The sequence below is a fragment of the Eupeodes corollae genome, chromosome 3 (assembly GCF_945859685.1).
Source record: "Eupeodes corollae chromosome 3, idEupCoro1.1, whole genome shotgun sequence".
Lineage (NCBI taxonomy): Eukaryota > Metazoa > Arthropoda > Insecta > Diptera > Syrphidae > Eupeodes > Eupeodes corollae.
In genome coordinates, this window is record NC_079149.1 from 107,692,369 (window position 1) to 107,708,061 (window position 15,693).

The 15,693-nt window shown below is 32.6% G+C and overlaps 1 protein-coding gene across 1 annotated transcript in view; it reads left to right on the top strand.

Annotated features, from left to right (window-relative positions):
• Window positions 1-2,374: 2,374 nt before the first annotated feature.
• LOC129948863 (homeobox protein 13-like) overlaps window positions 2,375-15,693 on the top strand; it is a 39,265-nt gene continuing 25,946 nt past the window's right edge. The window contains exons 1-2 of the mRNA XM_056059990.1: window positions 2,375-2,507; window positions 3,078-7,278. Of these exons, the coding sequence (XP_055915965.1) occupies window positions 3,130-7,074 (3,945 nt within the window). The 5' untranslated portion in view covers window positions 2,375-2,507; window positions 3,078-3,129 and the 3' untranslated portion in view covers window positions 7,075-7,278. The remainder of the gene's footprint in view (window positions 2,508-3,077; window positions 7,279-15,693) is intronic.

Below are 15,693 nucleotides of genomic sequence, written 5' to 3' on the forward strand. Positions count from 1 at the left end.
ATTCATTTTGCCTTAATTGTATCTTAAGTTTTTTTTATTACCTATAATGAAAAACTACAATTGACAACATATGTTTTTGACAGCTTATGTTTGTACGGAGATTCTTGTCCCACAAAACGATTCTGCCTCCGTCAATCTGACATTGAGCGCTCACTGAGCGCTCAGTTGATGGTACACGCCTAATGGTTTTTTGAAAGATGTCTGTGTGTGCGTACTTTTTGAAAGCTTTCTTCATCGGCTATATCCAAAAAGAAGCATAAAAGGCCTTACAAAAGTTGAGTGTTTTTTTGTAGCATAGCAATTTAAAAAAAAAAAAAACAAATGATCCTATGAATTCTTGAATCAATAAACCTAGCGACTTCAATTAAATGTTGTATTATACATTTTTACGTGATACCAAATAATTAACCAAAAATTTATAAATCAAAATAACTGAGCAAAATAATTGTTTTTAAATAACAAAACATAATTTTTGACATCGGTTAATTTTTTTTTTTAAATTTGAAGTGACAGTTTTTTTTACAAAAACTAAAAATTTAAAAAAATACTTCTAAAAGTTAGTGAAATATATTTGATAGTTTTTTCTTATTAAAATGTGTAAAATGTACTGCACAAAATCTGAAAAACTGATTGTTACTATTTATAGTATCTCGAAAATAAACGAAAGGAAAGATATGAAAATTATTTCATTTGTAATTTACTTAGAAAAATCCAATTGGCTTTTTTAACGAGAAATAAAAACTTTGAAAGAATTGTTTATTTCACTCAAATATCTCGCAAAAAAAGATATTAAAATTATTATATGTTGTTATCAACTTTTGGTTAGTTTTTTTTATAAAAATCCAATTGACAACTTTTTTACAAAACGCGGAAACCCTAAAAAACAAACCAAATCTGATGTACAATGGTTCTCAACTAAAGTATTATGAGAGCAAAGAATGATATTCACTTCAAATTGTTTCATCTTGCGCAAAATTATGTTATTAATATTTTGTTCAACTTTTAGAAATAAAATATAAGCAGACGGTTACAAATGGGAAGTGTGGGTTGAATCCCAGCCTCTTTTTATATTTGAGATTGCGACAGAAACTATAATTCTCGTCCGACGAGGCTTGTGATAGAACCGAGTTAAAAAAAGTATTGCTTTCTTTCCAAACAAAAATGTTTTAAGTAAATTAAATTTGTATTAAATAAAATATGAATTGGAATTCATGTACATATGTTCTTATCTGTGGTTTAATTTGCAAAGTCATCCGAGTTGGAATCCAATCAGAATTTGTGCTAAGAAAGTATTATAACTTATCTCTACTTATCTGTGATTGCATTTCTGAAATTTTGGTCTAAGTGTAGGCTATTTCAGCAAATTGTTTTCTTTTATTTAAATTAAAGAACTTATGTCATCGAATCGAATGCAATAAATTTCATCTTTTTTTTATTTTTAAAATGCGAGGTCAAGCTCAAAAGCGAAAAAGCAAAATGCAAATGCCACATACAAAAACATTACGTATTCGCCGCAGTGTTTCAATTTAATTACTTATCTTAAAAAATGCTTTTTCATGCAACAATTTTAAGAATCTTTAATATAATAATTAAAGACTTATCGAAAATATACTAATAAATATTTCAAAATGGGCCTAAGCCATTTAAAACTGTAATAAAGCAAATTAAGTTAATTAATTTAAACACCCAATTCTTGTAAGCTGAAAACAGTTTAAAATAATTTGTAACCAATAGATCAGTAAAGTGACTATTTTGCTAGACTAATGCAACTTGATCTTATTGTAATATATGAATAACAATCCTAATTACCAAACACTTGAAACTCAAATTAAATACTCATTAAAAGTATTTAAAAAATGTTCAGTTTCTGTGTCTCTAAAGTCGTTTACAAACTGCACAATGCCTTAAAATTCTAAAGACATGTAAGTATTTAAAATTTTGAAATCCATATGAAAAAAACTAACTATTTTATCCAAAAGCTTAAATGTTGGCATCACTTCGAAGTTTACAAATCAGCTGGTGTCACAACACAACAAAAACTCACCCTTTGGAATAGAAAAATAAAGCAGAAAAAAAAGTACAGAAAAGAAAAGAAAACATGTCAAAAAATAACATATCTAGCACACAGCACCTTTGCATTTGCACCACTCGCACTTGCACGAACCTACGAATATCAAAACCCAACGACGACGACGACAAGTATCGCGACAACAACCACGACGACGATGAAAACGTTGAAAACGAATACAAAACACCAGTATACCACACAACACAACCAAGGATGATATAGCAAGCAGCCAGAGAACAGCAACACCAAAGCAGTAGTCAGTGAGCCAACTAGCATATCCACCATTCGTCACAGTACTCATCAAATCGTCGTACACCTTTTCGTTCGTGTGTTTCGCTGACACGTCTAGAATTTTTCGTTCTCTCCCCCTAAACAGCTAAACAGCTAAAAAAAAATAATAACCCCTCAAATTCAAAACGACGACTTCAAATTACAATCGGTAAGTTTCCAAAAAATATTCAAATTACATCTTAAAATCAGTTTCCATGTCCACAATTCCATTGCAAAAACTAAAACTCGAAAAAATAACAATATTCTTCAAGCTGTTTCTTTTTTTTTCTCATGTGAAATATGTTTCGTGTTTACCCAAAGTGGGGAGCCACCACTGCACCACTAGAGCTTGCTGCTTACTTGAAAAAAAAGCTAGAAATCGTTTTATTTTTTTCTTCTATTTGTGTGTCATGCACACACAAGTTGCTATGGTCACCCGAGGGCAAAGGCGCTAGCAATAATAATAATAATAAAATAATCGCATTTATAGATAGATAACTCGGGTGCGCTCTCTCGCAACCAAAACAAATCCTCTAAAATTAGAACAAAACGGTTTTTTTTCTTTTTGGATTTCAATTCAATTCATGCTCTCACATTCATAACATACCGCCGCAATCACCCTTCGTGTAATCGTAGTAATTCGTATCAGTCTCGTATCAGTATGCTATTTGGGCTAATTTTGATAATGTTTTTGTTTTGAATTGTTTCCTATTTGTGTTTTGTGTCTTTTTTTTTTTAGATTCCAAGCAGAAGATTGTTATTTTAAATCAGATGAACGGCTCTGAACGATAATGGATCCTAACTATGCAAGTGCTGGCGGAGGTGGTGGTGGTGGTGTTAGTGTTGGTGTTGGGATTGCAGGAGTAGGAGGAGGAGGAAGTGCAACACCAGCGGCAGCGGCAGTTGCAGCAAGTGGTGGAAGATATAACGCTGCTTTTTACAAGGATCCACTTGTCAGTTGTCAGAGGAGTGCTCCAACTCCGTACAGCTCATATGATCCATATGGAAGCAGTGCTGGTAAGGTATCTAGTGCATATCCGTATGATGCCGAGGCAGAATTCAAAGAGCGAACTGGTATGGGAAAGACGAAGATATTGGCGGGAAATACAGTTGCTGCGAATAGTGCGAAAATTCAACACCATCAGTTGGCGTATAATCAGAACAGCTGTTATGGTGGCAGTTATAGTCAAGGCAACATACCTGAAAGTTCAAACTACTATGGATATTCCTACGAACAGCAACAACAAAATCATCCTTATGCCCAGCATCAGCAGCAGCAACAACAACAACAACAACAACAACAACAGTACCACCACCAAAGTCAACTTCAACAACAGTACAAATATAATAAACTAGTTGCTGCCCAACACCAACAACAACATCAGCAGCAGCAGCAACACCACCAGCATCAGCATCAACATCAGCATCAGCATCTCCAGCAACAGCAACAGAAAATTTCACAACCAGAATATGGATACACTTCTTATCACCATCCCTATTATCATCCTCATTATCATCATCCTTCTTCGTCCACCCAAAAGGGCGTTTCAGTGATGAAAACATTACCAGATGCTAGCAGCTCTATGCCATATGTTAACAGTAAAATGATGACTGCTCGTGCGCCTCAATATCCATCTAGCTACACCTCCTCCTACCAACACCACCACCACCACCCACAAAGCAGTTACCCGCCAGTTGTCACAGCAGGACACCAGCATACATATCAAAGCCAAAGTGTCTGCGACGACAGCCGATGGATGTGGAATAGCAGTGGTGTTAGCGACTATCCTAATAGTAGCTGTCGAAGTGCTACTTATTCGGGTTATGTTAATGGCTCTGGGGTAACAGCAAAACAGCAACACAACTCATTGTGGCCGCCACATTCAATGCCAATTCAATATCAATCTACAGGATATCCCGCTGCTGCTTCTTCTGCTGCTGCTGGGGTTATGGCTCCAAATCAAAGTTGTTGCCCGCCTCCGCCGCTAACGGCGCAAAGTTCAACAACCACATATTATCCGCAACAATACGTCAAATATCCGATGCATCAGTCTGCAGCAGATTACAACAATGATCTCTATGGAAACCCTTCTCAAAGTAATTCAGCGGCATCAACAGCGGCAGCTGCTTCAGGAAAAGTATACACTGATCTCAGTGGAAACTCATATCAGGGGGGGATTAATAGCCCCATTTCCTACCACCACCATCAACAACAGCAACAAGCAACGGGTGAATACAGTACGTCACCTTCATCCTCACTCGATTACAGTTGTTCAAGGTACTTACAGCAGCAGCAACAGCAGCAACATCAACATCAGCATCAGCAGCAACAACAAACCGAATCACCCTCCTCTCTCTCATCAACATCCTCCTCAACATCCTCGTACAATCATCATTACTACCATCCCTATTCGACATATTCAAATGTCGAAGCCCACCAAGAGACGTATCAGCAACAAGTTGACACCAAAATCAAAAGTCAAAGTCTAAGGGATTTCCTTACGTCATGGAATGAAGACGAAGATGAAATGGGCGCCACCACCGAGGGGGGTCCCTATATAGAACAGTTGCATTTAACTTCGGATCATTTTGCTCAAGAAAACAACAACAACAACAACATGGGGAATGCTGCTCCAATTATGGAGAATCACCTTCAATTCAAAGGATCTTTTTCATCCTCATCCAGACCAAAGATCCACGTCGGCATAACTGTGGACAGTACTGTCGAATCGGATCAGTACATTAATTTGCCCGATATTATAATTGATATTGAAAAATCTAACAAAGATATAATTAGCCTACCAGCAGAAGATTGTCTCGTAGCTAATATTCCCGTTATGGAAAAAGATGGTATTTTCATAAAAGAAGAAAAAAAAGAACACATGCCAAATATTAAGGACGAAGAAGAAGAAGACGAAATCATCGTCGACAAAGAGAAATATCCAAAGAAACTACAAAATCATGTCCAAAGAGAAAAGAAGTCACTGCGAAAGAAGAAAAAATGTCAAACGTCAAAAATTCTCCGAACAAAACAACGTCTTACTATACACCATCATCGGCAACAAACAAAAATGTTAAAAGTATTCCGGAGAAAAAAGTTAATTTGTCGTCGTGTTAAATTTGAATCACCACCCACCGCCTCTTGTAGTGTTGTCATTTCACAGCAATATCATAATCCTAAATCTCTTAAGTGTCTCTGTGTGTCGTTGATAAATTCGGAAAAATTTCGTAAACGCATTCTTGGAACTTATAGTGAAATCGATAGTTTTTTAAAGCACAACAACAATAAAAATAAAAATTTAATAATAAGTAAAACAATTACTAACAAACCTAACACAACCACCGACCGCGACGTCGACGACGATGACACCGTCGAAAATGGAGATAATATTGATGCTGCAGCAATTGTATCTAAACCATCATCATTACTACCGTCGTCGTTGTCGTCACCATCGTCGTTATCAACATCAATATTATCCTCCTCTAACTCAACCTCCTCCTCCGTCATACCAAAGCTAAGTGACCTTTGTAAGAATGCCTTAAATAGTTCCTTCGATCGCGATGTATTAGTTATTAATTTAGATGAAATATTAGATAGTGATAATTTATTTGTTGTTCAATGTGATATCAATGAAAATATATTAGAAAATTTTATAGAGCAAACAGAAACAGAACAACTACAACAACAACAGCAAGAAGAAAATACTAACAGCAGGAGAAACAGTAACAATAACAACAACAACAGCAAAACGAGCATCAATCAAGAAGCAAGAGAAGAAGAAGAAGAAGAAGATCTGGTAGGAATATTAAATGATAACAATAATAATTATAACAACAGTGGTAGTGGCAGTAATAGCAGAGATATATTCACTCCAGTTCCAACCGATATTGAGCGGTTGAAACGGTGTAGCTCAGTAACTGAGGTGAGTAATTTGCCGCTTGACAATTCAGTCGAGCATGACGATTTTATTTTAACTTCTATTAATAATCCACTCGTACTACAACCGCCCCTAACTCCACCATCTAAACCATCTTCACAATCCTCACCAGTAGCAGCGCCAGCGCTTATCGCGGCCACTGCAACTGATGGCTCTATATCGTGCCCAGAAACGTTATTGTGTGCTGATGATGTTGATGGTCGTGGTCATGATCGTCATCATCATCATAGTCATAGTTCATCTTCGTCGTTGATTGAACAAAATTGTTGTTTAACACAACAACAAATCTCAGTTAGTTGCCTTAGCCACAATAATAACAACAAAAACAATGAAATTCAAAATCAAAATGACGAAAATGACAACAATCAACAATTACACGAAATGTTAATGTTGTCCGGAATTGTACAACAACACGATATAAAAATAATAAATAATAATAAAGATAGTAAAACTTTCTTGCCACCAACCTCAGCTATACGAGTAGATAAAACTACAGCTAAAGCTAGAGCTATAGCAACTGCAGCTATAGCCGCATTTGATGATGATAATGATAATGATGATGATGATATTAGTAGTGCATTATTGTTGTTAGATTCGTCGAAAGTTGTGACCACACCATCAATACACCACGAAGAGATTGTACCTGATAATTTAAAAAAGTTTCAAAACGAAAAGTTTTTAAAGTATTTACACGCAAAATACGTGCAGGGTAATTTATCTGAATTCTATCATGCGAATCGAATTATAAAAAAATATAAAAAGCGTATAATTAAGAAATTATTAAATATTGTCCGATGATGGGATTGAGATCGAATTTAAAGTTTTTTTTTTATTTTTTGTTATGGAACAATTTATGATAGTGAATTTTGGGAGGGTCGGATGTTTTGGTTAGTGGTTATAATACGGTGGTCGGTGTTCATTATTCGGTGCGAGGCGAGCTGGTTAAATATTTTTTGTTTATTTTGTTGTATTGCCAAATAGATCATTTATTTTTGTGCCCAAGTGAGTGATATTTCTTTTTCTTTTTTTGTTGTGTCCACGTTTTGTGTTTTTGTTTGATTCTGTTTAATTTCTCTATGAATCATTTTTGAAATATTAGTTTTGTTCTGCTTTGGATTTTAATCAAATATTACTGCTGTTCACTCAGGAGTGAAGATTTTCGATACTTCGGACACAATTGAATAATGAGTGATTTAAAAAAAAACTCCTACGAAAGTCATCAAGGCTTTTTACTTTAATTGTTTTAATTTCTGACATATACATAGGTACACATTAAAATACCCACTAATTAAAAATCAATTTCTTTGTCGTTGGTTTTTCAAAGTTCGAGTTCATAAATTATAATTTTAATAGTTCACTGACATTCAGTTGAGTAGAAAAATTGCGTTCTATGTCTCTTGAAATAATTTAATATACCTACTGAATTAATAATTTTGAATTTAAACAAAATTTTTGCATAATATGTAAATAAATTGTTTTTACTTTTATAATAACATAATGAAATTTCTGTTAGTGGTATTGTAACATTGCATTAGTGAACAAACGTGGATGATTTTAAAAGTGTTTCATAGTAATGAAAACATGTGAAGGAATTCAAAAAAGTTAAAAATCTGTGATCTGATGTTTTCTTTCAGTGTGGAATTAATTCATATTTTGTATACACAAAGAGGAAAACATTTTTTTATATTTTTTCAATTAAACACGTTAGGGCACTATATCTGTGATTATAATAGGTAACAATCTTCTTTGATAATGAAATTGAAAAAAAAAAAAATAATTCAATGTAACTTATAACGGGTGTACATTGTATATATTTCATAACCTGATGTTCAAGTTTAAAAATAAAAGAAGAAACATATCTTTATCACTACACGTGTTTACAAATCAATTTTTGAAAAGCAAAACAAAATCATCTATTCTAGTGCATTCTTTAAAAAATAAAAGAAGTGATTTAATTTTATCTTAAGTTTGAAATCGTTGTTGGCACAGGTTCCTGAAAATAAACCATCGTTTTTAAGTTTTAGTGAGAAGTTGCATTACAACTTACTTTTGAATTAAACATTTTTTTTGCTTACAAATTTAAAAAAATCACACAAAGTGTTGGATCCAAGAAGTCAATTAACCAACTAGACAAATAAATTTAACCACCCATGTCAATTTTTCTCTGAACACGAAACATAAGATTTTTTTTTTTATGATAAAGACATCATGAAGCGGCTGGCAATGGCGGCGGCAAACAAAATACTTCAGAATTAATTCAATTATTTTTTAATTCTCTTCAAATCAAACTGTTAATTAATGTTTCAAAAACAATGTTTACCAACAGATAACTTCAAAGAATTTATGAATATTAGACACAGCGGCCGCCGCTCTGCACCGTTTGATAGTTTTTGTGAATTGTAGTGTGTGTTGTGAAAGATTTGGCAGAAAATCTTCAGATAAATATTTTGAACCTGGTGTTCATCTTTAAGACTTTACCAAATAAGTGCACAAAATACTACAGTTCAACATAAGTTCATGTTAAAATGGTAAAATTGGATTTAGAAAAAAAATGGATGTCTTTTGGGCGAAGGGAAAATACGTACATTGGGCAGGTTCAGGCGACTTGAATGTAAGTCAAGTCTCTAGTATCTGATTGGCCAGCTGCCAAAAAAATGTTTTCCAGTTAAAGCCTAGTACACTGCTGATGCGAAACGAAATTTGCCATACAAAAATGACATGACGAAATCATAAACGAAAGATTTCGCTGTGCTTTTCGTTTTTCAGTACGCTGGTGAACGACGCAATTTGTCATTTTAGTGGATAGATGTACTAGATTTTTTAGTACAATTCTCCACTTGCCCGGCATATTAATTGCTTGCGAAATTTTGACGTTTAATTTTTTTATTTAAAAAAAAAAATTGTTTACATAGTTTTGATTAAAAATTTAAAAAAAAATTGGATTTTTCTGATGTGTTCCAACAATAATTTCTGAGTCGGAAACTCAGGAAGTTGAAAAATGTATTGTTGATGTACAGCATCATCATCTTTCTTTTCGTTATCATCGATAAAAACACAAATGCAGAGGTGATTATTGTTGTTAACATTAAATCGTCTACGTCTTCATTATTATTTTGAAAATTCATTTTAATAATTTAATAGATTCGATTTGAACTAGAACAAAACTTGTTCACTTTTGTTTACAGCAGCAATTGTTTTTGACAGCTGACAGAACTCTCCACAAATATTTTTCCGCTGTTGTTTTTGTTTTCATTTTGCTCTGCACTTGGAGACCGTCGAAAAAATTCGTTTCACTTCAACACAACAAACGTACTAGGCTTTAGGCAACTTTATTGAAAAGTAAGTCAAGAAAAATTCCCGTAACTATCAAGTCAAGTCAACTTATTTCAAAATGACAACTGATCATGTTCTTTCATTCAAGTGAAAGCTGAGCTTTACTACTCTATAATTTATTTATTTTTTGCACATTTTCATTTAATGTTTTCTGTACAATTTTTCCTTCTTAATTTAAAAACGAAATAAGTATTATTTGTTTACAATACAAAAGACAAATCGTATTCGACTTGTAGCTTGTCTGATGAGTATTTTTTAGACAATAATGTGTTTGATAGTTCTTGTGCTATGAACTTAAAGTAAACATTTGTGAAGTAAAGTTCTGAATTTCAAATTCATGACACTTGGAACACTAACTAGTTGCCCTGGTCGAAATTTACGTTCCAAGAATGAAGTTGACTGCAAATGCAAATGAAGTCCCTTGTGTTGCCTGAACCTGCCCATTATTTGTCGATTGAACTAGTTTTGCTGAGCTGTCAAATGTTGGTTAATTTTTTGTTTTGATTTTGCTTAGTGAGCTTAAGTGGTCAATTATATCAATCATTTAAACAAATCGGGAAAAATGTTTGAATACACATTGTACTCTGTTTCGTTTTGATTAGGTTATGAGTGAAGGATTTCTGTAAAAAAAAAAATAATTTTGTTGGAACATTTTTAAATATCTCTGTCAAAAAAATCCAATGATTGGTTGAAATGATACTAACCAATGAAAATGATAGCATACAGCTGCGGTAAAAATAATAGCACTATTGTGAATGTCTTTGAAAAATAAAGTTAATTCTAATAAATAAAGAAACATTTTGAATGTGTCATAGAATGAAATAAGGAAAACCCATCATATTACAAAAAGAAATCATTTTTTTATTTAACAATTTAAGAAAATAGAGTTCATTTTTTTACCACCACTGCTTGTTATACAAATTAAACCTAAAAAAATATTAAAAATTTAATTTTTTTATAAAAATTATTTATCTTAAACAAGTGTCCATTTCACTTATATTTAGTTGAATAGCCTTTGTTAGCTATAACGGATTCACATCGCCTGGTCATGGAATTGATCAAGCCTTAGCACCCTTGGACTGAAATACTCTCCCAAGACATCTTAACTGCATCCCAGAGTGACTGATTGCTCGTTGGCTTAATTTGGGAGACAGATTTCTTCACGTCAGTCCATACATTTTCAATGGGATTTAGGGCAGGCGATTGCGCTGGCCATTCCATTACTTTAATTAAGTTGTCCGCAAACCATTTTTGTGCCTTTCTGCTGGTTTGTTTGGGATCGTTATCCTGTTGGAGGACCCACAAGAGCGGCATTTTCTCATCTGTATTAGGAAGCATAACATTTTGGAGAATGTCAACATAAACATGTTGATCCATAAGTGTCTTTATCCAATGTATGGGCCCAACTCCATTGTATGAAAAAGATGCCCATACCATTTTGCTTGCTCCCCCTGCTTTACAACTTTAGTTGTGAATTGGGGGTTATATTCCGCTTTGGCAGGTCTTGTCACATACGAACGAGACCCCTTGCCTCCAAACATACGATTTTACTCTCGTCCGACCATAAAATGTTGCGCCATTTCTCAGTTGGCGAATTTAAATTAAAATTTAAACGATTTTTCGTACGTTTTGCAGTCAAAAGAGGGACTTTTCGAGGACTGCATGCCTTTAAATTGTTTTCCCTCAATCTAAGGCGAACAGTTTCCACGCATGCTGTTATATTTAATTTCTTTTTCAGCTCAGTTGCAGGCTTGAAGGATTTTTATGTCTTTCTCAAACAAGGCGGCTGATGGCATTAGTTGTCATTGCAGGTTTTCGTCCACGAGTTTTAGCTTTCGGAGCATATATTATTGCGTTCCTTATCATTTTTTTGGAGCACCCCACTAAACGCCGATCTTCACTGTAGGATTTACCTTCTGCAATAAGTTTTTGGATGAAAGCTCGTTTCTCGTAGGTGCAGTGTTTTCCGCGACCCATTTTAGTTTTTTTTTTTTGTTTTTAACTAAATTTTGATTTTGAAATGGGCAGAAATCAATAACACAATCAAATTTTGACATTTAATATCCTTACCTTGAAAAATAATAATGAAAAAAGTATTTTTCTTGCGGAAACTCCAATCGCTGCTATTTTTATATGGCCGCATAGAAAAAAAAACCGTTATCATTTTAAAGACAGAGTTGCACAAGAGAGAGAGATAACACTTCAAGCAATAATATATTTCAGTAAAGGCCATAAATATTTTGCTGTAATTTTTTTTAATGCTTGAAATAAAACTTTGACTAGTGGTGCTATTTTTTACATTTGAAGGACATTTTTTTAAAATTACAATTGATTATCACAAACATCATACAGGGACCCCCACGACTAATCGGATATAGAAAAGAAAAATTTTCGCAGTGCAATTTCTCTAAGAAAATGTATAGGGGTGTTAAAATTATACATCAAATTTTATCATAAGGGAACTCATATTTATTTTAAATAAACAAAAACAACATTTTAAATTATTATTCAAAACAAGGAAACTAAATACTAAAACAACTCCATAATTTCATGTCTTACAAATAATCGGACACATTGCATTTAGTATTTGTATCGTATCCCTTTGATTTAATTACCGCCTCAAGGCGTCAAGAAATTTTACCTTATTCCAGAATGATGTATCCTAAGTTAAATGTTCCCTACCACATTTGTCTTTCTTTTCTATTTTTTTCAGTTATGAATGCCTTTTTTTTTAGCCACGTGGCCATTCAGATCTTGTTTTCGCAGTACTCTTCGGATCGTTTCGTTGCTCACTTCCTTATTCCTGGTCTCCTTCGAAAATACCTAGAAACTCCGAGGATAAGAAAATTTTCCTTCACTTGCCGAACAAGTAGCTTTTCTTCGTACATATCCAACTTTTTCCCTTGTCCTTTCCTGCAGACATTAAGGATCCCACCTTCATTTTTGAAACGTGAAATTATGTCCTGAACTGTTGAATGGGTCTGTTGGACAATTTTGACTATTTTTCGAACTGATTTTCCATCCTGACCAATTTTCGCTGTTTACCTTTCGTTTTAAGGTTTAGAGGAAAACTTAAAAAAACAAAAACGAACTGAATATGAATCGCAATAGAACATTTCCTAAAGCATATCATAAAGTATTGTACTGTAAAAAGTACTGTTACTGAGCACTCTACAGTGCACCACGTGTCCGATTATGTGTGGGAGACGGAATATTACAGTTGTTTTAGCTTTTATTCTACATTTTTTTGTTTATTAATTCTTAATAAGATTTTATTAATACAAAATAAACTTTAGGGTTTATATTTAATAAATCAGAGGTAAATTTCTACACCCTCCATACATTTAAATAGATAAATTGCACCGTTAAAATGTTTCTTTTCTGTGTCTAATTAGTGGTGAGGGTCACTGTACATACATAATTCAAATTTACAGATACAAATGTTATTATTTTGGTGAAATGAGAAAAAAAAAACGGTGAAACAAAGTTATTAGTTTTATTTTTGACATAAAAGAATTAGCTGTTCAGTAAAATGAATTAACGTCAAGAAAATAAAACAAAACTATGGAACAAAACTTTTTTTTCTCAAAAGAGAATCTTTGAGTGCATTTTAATCGATCAGTATTTAATCTACATTTCTAATCCAAAAGTAACACTGTCAAATATCAATTGCAAATATTAAGCGCCCTTAAAGTTCGTTTTAAGGTTAAATTAAGAGCAACTAGTTTTCATCGATTTTCATCATCGGTATTTTGTATGACAGTTTGGTTAAGCTTTCAGTGAAAATTTATATAATTGGATAAATATTTCCCAATTGCAATAAAACATTTCCTGATTAGAATCTATCATTTGAGGTTAGAGTTGATCATTGAATATAAAACTGACAGGTGGGAATACAAATTCGGATTTGAAAATTTGTTGTTATATCAAGAATCAATTTTTCCAATGGAACGTGAAAAAGAGCAAGATAACTCCAAAAGTAATGTTTAGTAATTTGGATCAACATGTTCGAAAAAAAACGTGTGTGCCACGTCAGGAATTAGGAATTTGATTCAGTGAGAAAAAACTTAGGCATTTTTCAACAAAATTTGATTGGTTCTTAATATATCACGTATAAACTCTTTAAATGTGAATTCTTTCACACTTTATAGAATTTTAAAGACTAATATTTATAAATGTTTTTCGTTTATGGTCTTAGCTAATACTGGTAGTCAACAAAAAGAACGATTCATTTCATCCTAACCACTCAGTACGTACTAATTCTTTAATTTTCTAGAAATTCAAATTGCTCAGCCATGATAAATTCTGATCAAATCCAAATGAATCGGATTATCAACAAATCGGGTCTCCAAATAATCCGAAAAAATCCAATCACATATGTTGCAGTGCATCGCCTTTTTCCAAAACTGTGTAAGTCCTTAAAACAAAAAATACGGCCATATTATTTAGTTTCTTTGAAACTAATTTTACAGCCAAACTAGTTTACTCGTAAAAGGGTTTTTGAGGTTTAAGTTTTTCACAAAATTGATTTTTATGTCAATAACTTTTAGTTATTATTTAAAAATTGTTTTGATTTTATTACCTCCTAAATTTAAAACTCAAAAACTTTTTTGAACTGGTTCTGTCGTTAAATTAGCTTTTAGGAAAGAGAAACCCAATAACATAATAATTACACTGACAAAACAATATTTTTTAAAAGATTAAGTTGTTCTGAATTCGATTCTCGCCTTAAAATTTGTATATTACATCAAGTTTTTAAAATATTCAACTTTAAAAATAATGAAGACAACAAAAAACTAACACATGATTTTGCAAAGTTCAAATCATTGTCTTTTACATGCAACTTAAACCATTTTAGAAGCTTACTTAGTTTCTAGAAATTCTCATTAGGTTTTAGTCTTTTTTCGACTCTCAATGAGATCTTGCGAAAACATAAAACCGAATGCTTTTATAGTTTGGAGTTAATTTTAACTCTCGTATCTCCTCAATTTTTTAAAAATATTTTTCAAAAAACTTGGAACTAAAGTTGTTTAGACAACAGATTAGTTACAAGAAAAAAAACTTAATTTCAAACCGTTTTGCCTTTCTCTGTTGAAAACCGTTTTTGCACAAATGGTTAAGAGTTTCTTAAGGGTTTTTTTAAGACAATTAAAAACTAATAACTTATGAAGATTTTTCGAAAGCAACTGAATATTGAAGAAATTGATCGTAAATTTGGAAAATCATTACGAATTTTTCTACAAAAAAAGATACTTCATGAATTTAGTTAACCTCAAAAAGCCTTATGTATGTGTTTTTTTTAGAATTTTAAAAAGTAAACCTCTCAAAAAGCTTGAGTGATAGAGGTTTTTTCAAGTCGGATTTGAATCGAGGCCATCGAACCTCATTGAAAAAGTGCAATTTAATGGAAGAACAACAAAACCTTGTCGAACAGTGTTATCGATAATTTATCCTATTTTCAAATGAATTAAAGTAAAAAGAGTTTTAAAATTGCAAGTTTTTTAAAAAATCATAAGCTTTATAAAAGTTTTTAAAAGACAAAATAATGTAGGTACTTTTGGTAGCATAACACTTTTTAATTAGGTTGGTTTTAGAAATTTCAGATTAAAAATGAATCTTAATTACTGCACAATAAAATTTTCTTACATAAGGTCATTCATTTTTTGGTTTCGAAAGTAATAAAAAACACACATACAGTGAATCACAAAATTGATCACGCTTTTCTATAAAAAATAAAAATACTTTGTTTCAAGTCTAAAAAGTAAATGAAGAACTTCAAATATCTTATAAATATTTTGTTTCAAATATTATAAATCTTAATATAAACTTAAATAATTGCATTTTCTGTTTCAAAATATCAAATATAAACAACAAAAGAAATGTTCAAAGCTTGATCGATTTTAAGTGTTTTCTTTTTCAAAGGCGTTAGATAGTTAATATTTTATGTTTCCCCCTTTAGCATCAATTACCGCTTGTATTCGATTGGGCATACTGTCAACCAAATTCTTACATATCTCTGGTCTTAAATTTTCCCACGCTGTTTTTATTTTTGGCCAGAGTTCGGGACCTTTTTAACACACCCCA